Source organism: Gymnogyps californianus, unplaced genomic scaffold, assembly GCF_018139145.2.
Source record: "Gymnogyps californianus isolate 813 unplaced genomic scaffold, ASM1813914v2 HiC_scaffold_84, whole genome shotgun sequence".
Taxonomy (NCBI): Eukaryota; Metazoa; Chordata; class Aves; order Accipitriformes; family Cathartidae; genus Gymnogyps; species Gymnogyps californianus.
In genome coordinates, this window is record NW_026114477.1 from 115,399 (window position 1) to 131,070 (window position 15,672).

General features: G+C 48.6%; 1 protein-coding gene and 6 non-coding genes across 7 annotated transcripts; 5 read left to right on the plus strand and 2 right to left on the minus strand.

Moving 5' to 3' along the window:
• Window positions 1–2,052: 2,052 nt before the first annotated feature.
• On the plus strand, window positions 2,053–2,125 carry TRNAT-UGU (transfer RNA threonine (anticodon UGU)). Its single transcript has one exon. It is a non-coding gene; the product is annotated as a tRNA-Thr (tRNA).
• A 172-nt stretch (window positions 2,126–2,297) lies between these two features.
• Window positions 2,298–2,369, plus strand: TRNAP-UGG (transfer RNA proline (anticodon UGG)). The gene has a single exon. It is a non-coding gene; the product is annotated as a tRNA-Pro (tRNA).
• Window positions 2,370–3,768: 1,399 nt separating this feature from the next.
• TRNAV-AAC (transfer RNA valine (anticodon AAC)) lies at window positions 3,769–3,841 on the plus strand. Its single transcript has one exon. It is a non-coding gene; the product is annotated as a tRNA-Val (tRNA).
• Window positions 3,842–4,136: 295 nt separating this feature from the next.
• TRNAL-AAG (transfer RNA leucine (anticodon AAG)) lies at window positions 4,137–4,218 on the minus strand. The gene has a single exon. It is a non-coding gene; the product is annotated as a tRNA-Leu (tRNA).
• A 1,053-nt stretch (window positions 4,219–5,271) lies between these two features.
• TRNAT-UGU (transfer RNA threonine (anticodon UGU)) lies at window positions 5,272–5,344 on the plus strand. Its single transcript has one exon. It is a non-coding gene; the product is annotated as a tRNA-Thr (tRNA).
• Window positions 5,345–6,752: 1,408 nt separating this feature from the next.
• On the plus strand, window positions 6,753–6,826 carry TRNAN-GUU (transfer RNA asparagine (anticodon GUU)). The gene has a single exon. It is a non-coding gene; the product is annotated as a tRNA-Asn (tRNA).
• Window positions 6,827–8,906: 2,080 nt separating this feature from the next.
• Window positions 8,907–15,384, minus strand: IL4I1 (interleukin 4 induced 1). Its single transcript, XM_050914808.1, has 8 exons — window positions 15,372–15,384; window positions 15,203–15,263; window positions 13,236–13,491; window positions 12,166–12,278; window positions 11,177–11,378; window positions 10,656–10,724; window positions 9,963–10,096; window positions 8,907–9,747 (listed from the first exon to the last, which is right to left on the minus strand). The coding sequence occupies exons 1-8, from the start codon at window positions 15,382–15,384 to the stop codon at window positions 8,907–8,909; spliced, it is 1,689 nt and encodes a 562-aa protein (XP_050770765.1).
• Window positions 15,385–15,672: the final 288 nt, after the last annotated feature.

Sequence of the window (15,672 nt, forward strand, 5' to 3'; positions counted from 1 at the left end):
TGGTTACTTATTCCAGCTGGTGCTCTTAAAATCTGGGATAATAATTGTACTCCAAAGGCTATTTTTCTGATGTTGAGGTGGTGGTCCAAGCTGTCCTGGGTGATCTAAACCACATGGCCGCCAAGCTCTGACCTGTCTTGGAGTCAAGCTGGGGTTGAAGAGATTCTGTGGGCTTTTGGTTGCCCTCTCCATCAGCTTGTGTAAGTGCTCTGTGCTTCAGTTCTCTGTCCATGGCTGCTCTGGGCAGGAGGGAGGTGTTGCTGCTACTCTGGAAAAGGCTGAAAGGTGCTTTTTTTTTTTTTTTTTTTTTTTTTTTTTTTTTTGGTGAAGCAACAGATGTTAATGTTGCTGAGGTGTGTTTGTCCTACTGGAGGTGAGCAAGGCCCATGTTTCTGAATTTTGGTGCTCCTGTGTAACTCCTCCTGAGGTCCCCTCCATGTAGAAGTTGTTCGCAAAATAACCCCTCAATGTTATCCTGCTTTGCCCATAGTGATGTAGACTTTGGGTGCTGAACCTTCTATTTCCTCAGGCTCTCCTTACTGCTCAGTTCTCAGCAAAATCACCCATTTGCCTTTTTCTTCTGTTTTTCTTTTGCTGGAAATCCTCAGTCTTTGCCAAGACAGCAAACGGTTAACACGCGGCTTGCTTTGTTCAGTGTTGCTTTTGCCAAAACAAAGCAGCCTTTAAAAAATAAGCAGCATATTATTGTCTGAAGTGATGGAAAAATATGGTTTCTGGTTTTGGGGCATTGTTGGTTGGCTTTTTTGCCCTTTCTAGAAAACATGTTAATCCTTTTTAGGAAATACGGAGTTGGGACAAGGGGGGAAGCATTTTTTTTTTTTTTTTTTTTTTTGAAATCAAGAACAACATTTCCTGGTTGGTTCTAAGATGGGAAAAAGGCATTTCTGTGCATAGCTGATCTTCGTATGTGCTCAAACCTACCGGCAACCCCCTGATAAAACAAGCTGGGGGTGACTGGTTTAGGCACGAACATCTCCATTTTCAGCTGGTGGGTTGTTTCCTACCCTGAGAATCTACAGTTGTGTTGTTTTTGTTTTGGTTTTTTTTTTTAATGAGTTTGGCTTTAAATCCACATTATTTAAGGCTGCAGCAACTCTTATAAAGGTCAAGCCATGAACAGGTGAGCAAACTGCCTGAATTTTCTAAGCTCCATCCATTGCTGAAGCTATGCCACTGTAGAAATGATATAAAGAAATAAAAATCCCTAGAATAAGAAAGGTGTTAGCAGGAGACACGGTATTTCTTATGTCGTGACTTGGCGTTTGTCTTGTCTGTATGTGGGAAATGCTGCTTCTGCAAACCACGGGAAGCAAAAGCCATCGCCCGAGTGGATTTGAAACCTCCCAGATTGTTCCTAGCCCACGTGCTGGAAATAAAATGTGAAGGTGCTACCTGCGCTCATCTTCTCCTGTTTATTATTCCCAACTGCTAATGGGCTGGAGAACATCAGGATTGTGGTTTGAAGGGTTGTCCTGCTTGGAATTGAAGTCTAAAGAAAGAATTTAAGGGAAAGCATATATATATGTATTGGGGTGAAGGCGCATATATATTGGGGTGGGTTTTTTTCCCCCACATCTGTTTATGTTAAGCACAAACCCAACATTTGCACGTTCCTCAAATCAGGGCTGCAAAAGAAAGCTGAAGGTAAAAGACCGAGTCGACCCTTGCCTTTAGACGACCTTAGAGGGGAGAAATGGGCGTCACCACCTGGGTTATTCTGGCAGCAACACGGAGCTTTCCTCGCTGCCTGTATTTTGGCCAAACCTCCTGCAAAAAAGAAAGGGAAAAAAAAAAAATGTGTCAAGGGCTGAACCCCAACTTTTGCTGTTGTAGGGGTGCGGGGTGTACGATGCACTGGTGGTTTCTGGCCGTGCCGTGCTCCTTGCTGCTGCTGTTTGTCCTTGCATTTAGCGGAGCTGTCCCAGGCTGGGGCCTAGGACCCGTTTTGGGGGGCGATGGAGATTTGGGGCGATGCAGCCAGTTTCGGGGTTCCCGCCTGGTGATCACCGCGGAGCCGCCTTTAACTGTGCGGGCTCCATAGCTCAGGGGTTAGAGCACTGGTCTTGTAAACCAGGGGTCGCGAGTTCAAATCTCGCTGGGGCCTCAGGCCTTTGCTTTGGTTTTTTTTTTTTTCCCCCTCCCCAAAAGCACCGTCGTTTTCCTCCACGCCGGGACCGGGCGGAGCCGCGGGAGCCGCCGGGGCGGGGGGGGGAGCGGGGCCGGGGCCGCCCCGCTCCGAGCACCGACAGCCACACCGGGAAGGCTTTATTCATCGCGGCTCGTTGGTCTAGGGGTATGATTCTCGCTTTGGGTGCGAGAGGTCCCGGGTTCAAATCCCGGACGAGCCCTAGTTGTATTTTTTCCCCTTCCTCCTCCATTTTCCCCGGGTTTTTTTGGTTTGGTTGGGTTTTTTTGTTTTGTTTTTTTTTTTAATAATAATTTTTTAAAATAACTATTTAAAATATTTTAACTAATTATTTTCCTCTTCCTTCCGCAGCTTTTTGAAGTCCCACTCCAGCTGCAGCGCTCTCAGCAGCTCACAGGGAAAACCCACAGCAGGGAGAAAAAAAAAAACAGTTTTCAGGACCTTTTTGCGGTTACCTGGCTCAGACAGGCACCTGAGATTCCCTGTTACTTGTAAATCAACCTTTCCCTGCTAATATCTTTTGTCACCCTCCCAAACCACACAAAGAAGAGGCGGTTGCTGCGCACAGCCTCCCCGGGTCTCCGCTTTTGCATAAATCTCACGGTTTGTGCACAGCGGCGTAAATTCAGCGTTTCCCATTGCACAAGAGCTGTGGATATGCAGAAATGCTCCAGATCTTTCCCTCATGGGCTGTTACCTCTCCTGTGCTGATCTTGGCTCAGTCCCCATGGAAAAAAAAAAACAAATAAAAATTTTATTAATAGCAACCGTGAATAAGCAGCTCCTGCTGTGTGTAACTCTAGAAATAAAAATTGTTCAGGAGCTGGGGTGAAGCAAGGTCGGGACAGGAGGTGTGTAAGCAAGAGAAATAAGAGAGCAGTATTTTTTTTTCCCCAGAGAAACACACAAAAATCTGACTTGTTTTAACAGCTTTGCCAAAGAAGGACGAGCAAGAGGTACTGCAAGTTGCATTATATCCCTCTCTTCTTCCCAAAAGGAATATACTATTAACTATTTCCTAAGTAATCTATAGGGAATAATAAAGAATATTAAGTTAATCAAGCAAAAGCACAGAAAAAATAATCAAGGACAGTCCAGTGCCTGTGTATGGCTGTGCGCACACCCTCACCACCACCAGCCTTACAGGAAGGTAGAAACTGCAGAGAAATAATACAGTTATGGCCAGAAATAATGCAAAAAACCTGCATTAACTGCCTTTTTCTGCCCCTTGAACCCATCGAATCCCCATTGCACCCTACAGCAGAGAGCTCCCCAGCTCAGCCAAATCCTGCAGCTCCTTTTGGCCGCGCCAGCTGCTGATTTCTCATCCCAGACAGCGAGAATTAATTTTATCTCCTTTTTTCCCCACGCTGAGCGTGATGTTACGGGCCTCGTTTAGGGACCCGAGTGTCGCTCGTCTGTGCGTGAGCCGTGTGCCTGCACAGGCGCTTGCACACGCGTGGTTTTCCCTCCCAGAACAGCCAACTGGGAGGAAACGGGTGGAAAAAAACCAGGTCAAAAAACCCCTCAGTGCCTTCGGCCGGGTGTTGGGGTGCAGGAGACCGGACAGAGCGTTATAGCGGGGTACGGCGCATGTGGGGGTTTCTGTAGTGTAGTGGTTATCACGTTCGCCTAACACGCGAAAGGTCCCCGGTTCGAGACCGGGCAGAAACACAGCCATTTTTTTATCCCCACACCCCCCCCCCTTGCTGGTGAGTAAAAAACGATTCAACCAGCGCAAAAAAAGGGGGGGGGCAAAACCCCCACCCTCAATTTTTTTACCAAAACGCTGTTGCGTTTTGTTTTTGCAGAGATGATGGGGATGAAAGGGGATGAATAGGAGGGAGGGGAAGCAGGTGGCTAATGAACGTCTGGATTTTAAATGCTCCTAGTTTGCCTGGCAAGGAGAAGAAGGGAGGAGGAAAAGGGAAAGGGAATGATGGGGTGAAAAAAGGAGGAAAAACACTCCTGGCAGCGGTGGGATTCGAACCCACGCCCCCGAAGAGACTGGAGCCTTAATCCAGCGCCTTAGACCGCTCGGCCACGCTACCCTGGTGCCAGTGCTCTTTGCGCCTTGCTCTGCTGTCTGCCTCCTTCCTCATCCCCATCCCATTCCCGTCCCCATCTCCACCTCTATCCCATCTCATCCCTATTCTTATCCTAACCTCCATCCCATTCCCATCTTCCCATCTTCCATCCCCATCCCATCCCCATTTTTATCCCAATCTCCATCCCAGCCCCAGCCCCACCTCCATCCCCATCCCATTCTCATCCCACCCCCGAACCCTCCCGCAAATAAATCAGGGCAAGACATCAGGGCTGTTTGGGGCGGAGAGGAGCTATTTGCCCGACCGGCTCTAGAGGACCATCAGTCTGCGGTTCTGCTTTGTCTTCCAGACTCCTTAAAACTTGGTGTCTTCCCAAGGGAAGGAAACACGGAGCAGTCACCCCACAAGACCCAGAAGCTGAGCAGGAAGAGGGCAGAGACCCTGCAAAGAAGAGAGGGGAGAGGCAGAGCTCCCCTTCCCTCCTACGTGCACCCAGATAGCAAAGAGCTGCCTGGCAGAAAGAGCCCCAGATCTCATCTCCTCCAAGCCAGGTCCCACAGTCAGAGCGCGGTTTCACACGCTGCTTAAGCCTGTCTAACATTAAATTGCTCCTCACGCTCTACCCACCCTCGGGGCCACATTTTCTGCCCTTTCTTTTAAATCAGGGGTCTTTAAATCAGGGATCTTGCAACTTCACACCAGCCAGACCACTTTAATTCACCCTTCTCCCACCAGCTGGTCTGCGAGAAAATAAATCCCGTGTTTGATCTTTATCGGCAGGTTACATTTTTGTGCTGGAGCCAAGGACGAAGGCAGCGCCATGGAAGCGGCAGCTTATGATGTTTTATTGCAAAGCCTCCTTTTCCTTCATCCAAACTTCACAGCGGCCGCTGCAGAGATCCCTTCTGCAGAAAACACCGGGTGAGGAATCATGGCAACGGGTGAATTTACCCTTAAATACATCACTTTTAGGTACAACAGTTGCATTCGTCACCTGCAAATACCGTCGGTGCTGGGCTTTTGGGGCGAAAAGGGAAAAAAAGAGGGGTTTTCCGCGGCTCCATAGCTCAGGGGTTAGAGCACTGGTCTTGTAAACCAGGGGTCGTGAGTTCAAATCTCACTGGGGCCTCAGTGGGGTGTTGGGGTTGGCTTTTTTTCCTATAATTTGGGAGAATGAGAGTGTTTCTCGGTGAAAAGCAGGATTTTCCCAGCTCTGACATGAAGATACTGTTCCGGGGAGCAGGCGGTGGGGAAAAAGCAATGTGCTGGATGGTTTCCTGGGTTGTATGTGGGGAGCTGCGGCTGGATAACATTTTTACGGCCTCTGCTGCTGGTGGGATTGGAGATTTCGAGGACCCAGTGGGGAAGGGATTGCAGGAGCATCCCGCAAACACGATGCAGATGTGCAGCCTCGTCCCTTCTCCCACCTGCAAACCCTTCCTGGCTGCCAGTCCACCTTTGGGCGTCATGAAAAAGTCGGAGATGTGGTTTGTGGAGGCAGCAAAATTGGCCAAAAATAGGCGAGAGGAGTGTGATTTTTTTTTTCCCCTCCCTCCATGGAGGACAGGAGATCCCTGAACTCCCCATCACAGCAGGATGCTGCAGGAGGGTGCAGGGTGATGTGCAGAGCTGTAGGGAGGCCAGCGGACGAGGGTGAGGAAGAGGAAGGCTATTTTTGCCTGGCTGGTTGGTCTAGGGGCATGATTCTCACTTTGGGTGTAAGAGGTCCTGGGTTCAAATCCTGGACGAGCCCTTTTGGGGGGATTTCTATGCTTTTCTATTATCAAAATTTCCAGGACTCGCTTCTGAAATCATCCCCAGCATTACTTTTAAAGATGACAAACCTAAACATCGCTGTTAACAAATTACTTCAGCACCACAAGGCTTTTGATTTTCTTTTAAGGCAGTTTTTAATTTGCAACCCCAAGCCCATCAGCAGCAGGGATCAGAGAGGCAGTTCCCCAAGAGCCTCACGCGAAGGATTTGGGCAGAGCTGGTTGGAAAGAGGAGGATTTGCTTTTCTTCCACCCAGGGTGTCTTTCCAGCTCTTCTCCCATCCATCCTTCACCGAATAATAATGCAAACATTGGTGATACTGGTACTGCTAATGTGAAAATGCGAAAGTTAAATGTCCAGGCTAAAAAAGATGCTGGATGTCCTGATGGGGCATTTTAGGGCAACACTTAAAATGCTCATTATTAGCCTTGTTCCCGCTGTTACTACCCACGCCGAGGGCCAGCTCTGAAGCAGACCTCGCAGGGTTTCAACAGCACGAGGCACGTGTCCCCAACCCCGTCCCTTGGACTAGGCCACTTTCCTCGTCTGCATCCTTGTCCCCATCCTTTCTCCCTGAGGCGGCTGCTTTGCACCGCTGAAATTAAGCTGAGCTTTGCACCAGGCTCATTTTTCCTTCCTTCTCTATTACGTTTTTTACAGCCGTTGGGGTGTTAAAAGCGGGTAACGCTGCTTTGTTTCGGAAAAAACTAAGGAAATTTGACCTTTGCACCATTTTTCTGTCTTTTCAGCCTGCTCAGCGTGTCTCTGTGGCGCAATCGGTTAGCGCGTTCGGCTGTTAACCGAAAGGTTGGTGGTTCGAGCCCACCCAGGGACGAGGGAGGGTCTTCTTTTGCTTCCCCACCTCCCCCGCAAAATCACCGGTGATGCCTGCAGAGAGGGGAGATGCTGCTAATGGGCTTTGATTGCCCTGAGCCGCCCTACCTGCGAGCCCTCCCCTCCCCATGGCCCAGGGGCTCGATTTAAGCTCAGTCCTGGGGATTTGGTCCTTTTGCAAGCTGCCTCAGTCAGAGGAGCGTCTGTGCTTTGCTCAGGTACTGTGGGATGGAGCTGTGGCTGGTGGAGGCTGCTGTGTTGGGGGGGGGTGTGTCCCCCAGCCCTTCAGTAGCTGCCAGCTCTTGATGTGCCCTGATATGATGATGTTCTAGTGAAGAGCCTGCAGGTCTGAGTTCGGATGAAGGCGTGAGCTTAAAGGCTAAAGAAAGCATTTGCTTTGCTAAAACAATTTGTCTGGGGGAAGGGAGCTGGTGTTCTGCAAAGGCTGGGAGCAATGCGCAGTTATAAAATGTGAAAACCAAAGTCAGAGGTAATGTGATGAACCAAGCGGGTAAAATCCTTCTATTTTCTCTTTTTGCAATGCTTCAAGTTTTGCACTATACTTTTCCCAATGCAACTGGTGCTGCCCAGTGAGACTGGCTCTGTTCGAAGCTTAAGAAGGTGCTTGTGGCCTTTTTGATCAATTTTCTGCTGTGATGCTACTCATGGTCTTGCATCACACCAAAAGAGCAGGCTTGTGTCCCTGGTCACTCTGCTGCTTCTCATGGTACAGCACATATATTTGTTACAATTCTTGAGTAGATGAAGGCAACCTGATAACGATTAGCCATGAAGTCTTGCATTTCAAAGCATCACTGAGGGTGGTTGGGCCTCACTAAAAGTGATTTGAGCTCATTGCAAGCTCTTAGTATGCTAATGTTGATCACTCTGCACTTATTTAATTATCACCTGTGTTTAAATGCTTTAAGCTAGCGAAATCTTTGCCTCTGCAATGCCTGGTGGAAATCTGCTGGGTGTAACTGGGTCCAGCCCTTCCTTGGCTGTAACTGGGTCCAATCCTTCCCTGGGTGTAATGGTCTCCATCAGCTCCGTCCCTGCTCCCTCTAGTGAGAGCTGAACCTCTGTTTCTTGGGCTGGAGAAGACCATGAGTCATTCCCCTCCAGCCACGTGGAGTCAGAGGTTGAGAAGCAGCTTTGTGTTTTATGGGGAGAGAGATGAATTATATGCAAAGCAGCTAAGTGACTGCAGCGAAGGTCTGGCGTGATGTACTTAGCAGCCAGTCTTGCTTTTCCTTTTGCTTATTATCAGTATCCTTCCAATAATCTGAAAAGACTCCTGCAGCACAGATTGAGTTTCCAAGACTATGAAACTTGGGACAACAGTTACTGGTGAGAGGAGAAACTCCAGCAAAAGACATTAACATCTCTGTGCACAGGCTGTATTGCTTCTGGGTTTGCTTTTTGTACTCACGCTCTTAAATCTCTCTCTGACTTGGTGTTGGCCATGCTTTGAGCTCAGCTAGATGAGAGGTGGGTAGAAGAGACCATGGAGGTTAGAGATCAGGATCGCATCCTGGCTGGTACCCGTGGGGGTTAGGAGTGGTTGTGTTGGGCTACCCAAATGAGAGGATGACTCAGAAGCAATGAGTTATCTCTCAGATTCTGGAAGGGGAGGAAGACCCAGCTGACGAGTTTCTAAATGGCTGAAGTGAGGTGAGACGATTTATATCTGATGACACTTCTTTCTGCAGAGACACGGAGGCAGCTCAGACAGAAGGAACTGAGAAATACCCACTTTTATTCCATCTTAGTAATTTCCTGAAGTACTTTGTACATAAATAGAAATTACCGCAGTGTGTCTGAGCCAGGGTAATATTAGAGTCGTGAAACCTACTTAGACGTTAATTTTTTTAATATTCCCTCCTATACTCATGAAGTGTTTAACCAGGTAGCTATTAGTCCTGTCTGATGACAGTCAGTGCTCTTTCAGTTTTTTCTTTAACGCCTTAGCTGCTGAGGTCGTTCTGCTGACTTTGCTTGGAAAGAAACGGATTTCCACCACCGAAAGTGCCTTCAAACCGTGCTGGTGGCATCCAGCAAGCTCAGCCCAGGAGTTCTGCTCAGAGATCTTCCTTCAGCAGCGAGAAACTCCCCGGCTGCTCCCACTCCCCCTCCTCGCTCAGCATCCAGGCTTCGCCGCTGTCGTGATGGATGTTGCTCGCAGCCCTGATGGCTGATTTCATGGCAGTGTCGATCCAGGCGTGAGGCTGAGCCGCGTGTTCTCCTGCGAAATGCACCCTGCCCTCGTGCTCGAAGAGAGCCTGCGAGTAGTCGGCGAACTGGTAAGGGGTGAAGGCAGCAAATGCCCCCAGGGCGTGTTTGTCCAGCTGCCACTTCTGTATCACGTACTGGTCGCAGGTGTACTGCAGGTAGTCCTTGCTCACTTGATGGATATCTGACAGGTCTTGGAAGACCACATCCAGGCACTTCTCATCCGTGAGAGGCAGGAAAAAGTCGGCATCGTCGTTCCAGGTGTAGGAAGCCAGGATCACGCCCAGCCCGCTGGAGAAGTTGTGGCTGGGGTAGTAGATAAACCGGGAAGGGCGGTCGGTGATGGATTGCCCTCCTCGGATACCGTCCTTCTCCCAGAACTTCTCAGTGCAAGCCAAGGCTATTTTGGAGGCGCTTGCGTAGTGGATGGAGCGCAGGGCGTGGGTCTTCGGAGGAGAGAGCGGTGGCAGGAATTGGATGTGCCTGGTGGCTTTGGCGGTGGACGTGACAAGGACGTAATCTGCAGTTATTATGGTTGGGACCAGAGTGTCCGGAGCGCGGTAAAACACACGGACTTTGTTTCCCTTGGTCATGATTTTCTCCACCGTGCAATTGAACTGGATGACATTGGGCAACGCTTTGTGGAAGGCTTTGGGCAGTTGGTCAAATCCCCCTGTGATTTCATCAAAACTGAAAGGAGGAAGAAGCAGGAGGTGAGGGAAGGACGTTGGGGGTTAGGAACTGTTAAAACCTGACCTCTTTTAGAGATGCTAACAGAGCGTGGTGGCCCTTTGAGTCAGGAGTGATTCCCACTCAGACATCTAGATGCCACCGAAATTTCCTCTTCTGGTGGATTGTTGTGCACCAGCACAAAATGGGGTTTGCCATAAGAGACATCGTCTTACCTCTCGTTCAAGAAGATATCAAAATCCCACAGTGAGGCAAGGAAGGACAGATAAAATCCAGAGTCCTCGTTCAACAAGTCACCGATCATCTGAACTGCTCCTCGGCTTAGATTTCCTACTTTAATCAAATACTCCTGGAAAAGCCAGGAAGAAGGAATAGCCTGATGTTATCTTCTCAGTTAGTGCATGTATCCCCTTTATATCCCAAGCCAAAAGTCATGCCCTGCTGCCTTGTTCCTGCTCCTGATCTGCTTAAAGCCTGGACCAGAAGCTTTTTTTTAACGCAGCTCTGTAGCTTCTTGCAGGAGATCAATGTCTCCTCTGGTTTAGCACGACAGAAGTTCTGGAGATGAATGAATGAATAAGGGATTTGTGGCTTGGTGTACCCACTCTGAGAGAGCTGGGTCACATGAAAATGCGGCCTGATTAAGACAACCGTGATGGAGGAACATGGCTAATCTGGATGAATTGCCAGAGTGTTTCCAACTGCCGCTGCTTCTCACTTATTTCCAAATGATGAGACTTCTCTAACTCCTCCATCAGAGTAGAAGGCAGCATTGATTAGGGAAAAGGCATCCAAAAGTGTCGACAGAGAAAGGGACTAGAGTGATTCAGATCCTTTCTCAAGGCAGGGATGACAGGTTAATAATCAGCAAGGGGGACTAAATTCACCCTCAAGCCCCAGCCCTTTACCTTGGTGGAGAAGGAGTCATATTTAGCTAGATATTTCTTGCAGTCTGTAGTCTGGAAGTCCTTGAAAGCCTGGAGAGGAAACATTGATATATTCATGAGAAAAAGCACGTTTCCCAAAGTGTTGCCTCAAATTCCGTTAGGATTCATCTGGGCTATTCAGTCTTGGGGTTTGGTAACCCCTGGAGCTGAGCTAGAGCTAGTGGATCCTGCTGCTTTGACTTCAAGTTTTGGGAAGGTATGCCTTTGTGGCATTTTCTGCTTCATCCAAGTCTTGGTGAATCTGTTCCAGAGAAAGGAAGCCTGGTGTATAAAGAGGATTTCGCAATCAGCTGCCCTCGTTTCTGAGTGAGCCTTTCTGCTTTTCATTCTGAAAGGACCCTACTCCTCCTCAACTCATTGTTGAGTCTTCCTCAACCCATTGTGCAGGTGAGGGTCCACCACAGCTCAGAGGAAATAGCTTCAATGCCTCTTGGATGAGCAACGTTGCTGGAAGGTAGCATCCCTTCCCCATGGGCACGTACCTTAGTTAGTGCTTCTCTATAAAGCTGGCTGGCACTCTTGCCTCTCTCTGACGGTTTCACTGTGTAGTTTAGGATGTCGGGGTTTCTATTCACTTCCTCAGCTCTTGTTCGAGTGCCTTTCACGAAGTACCAGGTGTTGTCGTCTGTCTGGATGAATGGGTTTAGCTTCAGGTCAAACTGCCTAATGAATTCACGGACGAGCCTAGAAAAGAGGAGAGCACGTGGGGACAAGCGCTTGCAACCAACCGAGCCCCAAAACCCTGCCACCGAAACATTAGAAGCATAAAAGGACACTTTCCCATCGACTATGTTGGTGTAGCCACGTATTATTTTGGCTTATGAGTGGAGATCGTGGCTATTTAAGGCGCTGCCGTCTCTAGTTTTTTGTCGCTTGAAGTTGTCCTGCCGGCTCCCAGCTCAGTGCAGCAACCATGTGGCTACGGAGAAAAGTGCCCTTTGGCTTATGTTCTCTCCAGCTACTGGTTGCACAAGGACGTAACCAGGAGTAAGAGCAATGCCCTGCTGAAGTAGGAGGCAGGGGTTCTCTACGGCCCTGACCCTTCTCCCTGGCGTGTGGTTGGTGACTCACCTACAGCCTCTTCCCATAGCATTTTGGCTGATGACTGAACTTTGTTTGACTCTGCCCTCTTGGAGACCCCAGGCTGGATGCCCTCTCCATCAGACCCAATAGAAATTCATCCATCTTCTGATGTTATGACTTCCAAAATAGAGGTGTGACCATGCACGAACATGATACTGAGATGAGAGGTCTTCTTTCATTCTCCCGACTCAAATGCAGGTGATCGTGTGGGTTTTGTCCCTTTTAAGCAGATGCTAAGCTCTGGGGGAGAGATGGGGCAGACAGCTCCTTCCTCCTGCTGCGCTACACCCATGTCCAAGTCCTCAGCCCCATCTCAAACCACAGCCTTGCTCCTCAAAACGGGCTGGTTCCTTATCTATCATGGCCGTGAAGTAGGACACTGCCTTACCTGTGCTTGCCTGGCAGGCGCATGGCTCCCAGCTCCACATACCAGTCCTGTCCCTCTGGTCGGTACGTCCTGATCCGCCCACCGACCTGATTGCTCATTTCCAGAATGGTAACCTACAAACAGGGACGGGAAGGGGTTCGCAGATGTTCAGGCAATGACTATTTTAAGCAAATCACCTACAAAGCAAGTTCACAGGCACTGTGGCAGGCAGCACTTATGGCCCACAGGGTGGGACAAGTCCCCTCCAGATGGCAAACGAACCATCTGTAGATCCAAACCCCTCTCTGTATTGGCCAAGATCCCTCTACCTACAGGGCAGTTTCTCAGTTCCTAACTTCTCTGTCACTTTTGGACACCTACTCTCTGGTGAGAGGGTCCTAGTGTTGGTTCAGATACTCCCTGTGCTGGAAGGATAAAACAGAGTTTTGAAAACAGCCAGAGGAAGGCACCAACCTGTCCCTCCATGCCTTTGAAACCTTCTTTGAAACTCATGGGCTTGACTTTTGTCTAGCACCTTGGGATGGTCAACACAGTTTTGAAACCCCCGGACTACCTGCTGCCTTGACAAGTCAGGATTTGAAGGGCTCGTGAGTCTTGTGCTGGTTGATCTGCAGCAACGAATGTCACCATTGGGCTGCAAGTTGCAACAAGCTGGAGAATTGTAGAAGTTGAGGCTGCAGGTGCCTCTAGAGGGGTCTAGTCCAACCTCCCATGTGCAGCAGCCCTGCCTCCAAGGCTGTCCCAGGGCAGCTGTAGCTCTGCCTGATCTCAAAAACCCTCAGGGACAAAGACAACTGCCTCTTTTTACCTTTGCTGCTTGAGTTCATTTGGGGAACACCTAAATGAGTTGCTTTGCATACAGCTTCCCCTTATCCCCTCCTGTCCCTGCCTGTGGGTTTGGAAATCATGCCTGAATCAGATTAAATTACTGGAGCCCAGCTGCTTTTCCTTCCTTCTCCCACCACTGTGGTCCACTCCCTTGCAGTTCCTTCTGCCGCTCCAGGCTGGAAAATCCTTAGTGTAGGAAAACAAGACCCAACGGCACCCATTGCGCTCACGCAACTCCTTACCTTGTGGCCGGCATCTCGGAGCAACTTCGCTGCTGTAAGCCCGCTTATTCCTGCACCGACGATGACCACATTTGCTGGATGAGTTGCAGGTTCTAACCCATCTTTGACAATCTTCAGCAGTTCCTCGTAGTCTTTGTCCTGAAGGCAATATTCAGGGAAACATGGAAACCTCTTTGCACTTAGGAGACCTACTAGCAGGAGTATTTGGAATAGGACTAGGGAGAGAAGAAGAGAAGAAAATAATGCAACAAAGGCACTCGGCAATCAACACGCAAGTTCATTGCTGACAGCCCGGGACAGCACAAACTGGCTCTGAGTGCATTGGTTTCCAAACCGCAAAGAGGAGTGTCTAGCAAATTTGTTTTCAAATCAACTGGCATGATTATGAAATCCATGGCATCAGCAGACCTCTCATGACTGCAGCCAGATATCAAGTAGTGTCAGTGAATGTGGTTTTTGTTTGTTTGTTTTTTAAGGAGAAATCAAGCCCATAGATTATTTTTTTTCATATTCATGTTCTGCTTGTGCAGCTGCTGTGGTGAGTTCCCAAAATGAGTCTGACCCCTTTGAATAGCTCAAAAGACTCCATAACGAAGAATGGTAATTAATGTCACTCATGTGCAAAGAATTAAGGCAACTGGTTGTCCCAACTGCCCTTTCCCATACCTTAGTAATTCACGGCATTTTTGAGGCAGTGGATAGAAGGGTGGAGGGAGGGGACAACATTATATAGAAAGATGGACAGACTAGATGGAGACTATTGCATAGACGGACAGAATAGATGGAGAAAATATTACATAGAAAGATGGACAGATTAGCTAGATGAAGATAGGTGATGGGACTTCTCTGTTTATTTAAAATGATTTAGTTTGAGATACCCTATAGGGAATAGGGATATACCTATAGGGAACAGCAGGCAGACTGCAGCCCATTCAGAATAACCATTTCTACCGGAACAGACACAACCGCATTATATTAATATTTTCACAGGGAAAGGAAGTTTGAACAGAAACCACCCTGGGATTCTTCTGTTTTTGGTTTCTGTTCTCCAAAATAACTACAGGTCAACTTTCACTTTCTTTTCCTTCCCCCAAATACTCCCAGTTTCCTTCCAGGGCAAAAAAAAAAAAAAAAAGCTTTTGAAACCTCACCCTGGGTAATTCTTACTCCTGGAAAATCCTTGGGGAATCCCTGCTTTTGCTGGAACATCCCCAGATCTGCAGACAACCTGGGTCGAAGTGCACCTGCTGTGAATAAACCTCAGAGCTGTTATCCTGCAGGCGATTCTCTGAGAGACCTAAATCCAACTCCTGAAAGCAAGTCTTTCTACAGCCTGTAGACCTGATCCAGCTTCCTGAAGACACCGACTGTGGCAGTAAACAATAATTAGAAGGAATCTGCTACAATTAGCCTGTTAACAGCAGAGTTGCCTTCTTCAAAGCATGGCAGAAAGTGTTGATAAAGCTGCATCAACCTTCCTGACCCAATGCTGCTGCTGCCCTGGTCTTCCTTCAGGACCAGGGATGCTGCCTTGAGTTGTGTTTTTGGCGTGTGTGTGTGTGGTTCATAGTGGTGTAGAGCCAGCAGCCAGTCTCGCTGCCCTCATCTCACCCAGCGTGGCAACCCCAAAGACCTAAGGACCATGTAGAAGACAAAGGAGATCCTTTTTGGAGATCAGGATTTCCGTGGGAGGAGAGCAAATACATTGGGACCAGCTCTTGGAAATGTCTGATGGATCTCCATCTTCCATCAGACCTTCTCGTGTTGTGGGTAGATGTGGTGAAGCCACAGACCTGATGCAAGGAGGTGTCCTCCAGGAAAGGTCCCTGGAGATTCTAGGCTTGTGCCTGTGTTTCCACCTCTCCCTGCACAACTAGGAACATCCCACTCCCTAAACTTGCAAGGGAGGTCTCCCACTGCCCACAGTGCTGCAAAGTCGAGCTCCAGGTGATCGTGAAACACCCTACCTGAAGAAAGGGATGTTTGTGGTTATGCTGTCAGGAGGCAACACAAAAGGCAGATGTTCCACTAGATGGGGAAAGAAAAAAAACCAAACCCGAACCCGGGCACTGAAGATGAAAGAAAACCAGAAAAAAACCAGCAAGAGAGCTCAAGATTCAGGGGAGAGTCACTCACCAATCCTAGTCATCGTTCCAGTAGGAAGACAAGTCCTCTGCTGAGATTTGCTTTCATTTTATACCCTGGCTTAAAAAAAAAAAAAAAGCACACCCCGGAAGAGAGCAAAGTGTGATTTGTCATAAGAAGGGGAACCAGCAATTGAATATGTAGTCAGTTCCTCTACAGTAGCGTTTGTTTTTTTTTTTTTTTCTTTACTCACTGGTGTTACCAGCTTTGGACGTCAGCCATCAGTTTATGGCATATTTTAGGAAGTGCTATGACGATCAGAATACGGTCAGAGTGACCGCACCCTTCTCCG

Bases quoted from the DNA above. Each gene is read 5' to 3' on its own strand.
- IL4I1 (XM_050914808.1), bottom strand. The intron at 13,492-15,202 runs GTAGGGTGTTTC...TTGATTGCCGAG, and splicing joins ACAAACATCCCTTTCTTCAG to TGCCTTTGTTGCATTATTTT. The intron at 12,279-13,235 runs GTAAGGAGTTGC...CCCTGTTTGTAG, and splicing joins TCCGAGATGCCGGCCACAAG to GTTACCATTCTGGAAATGAG.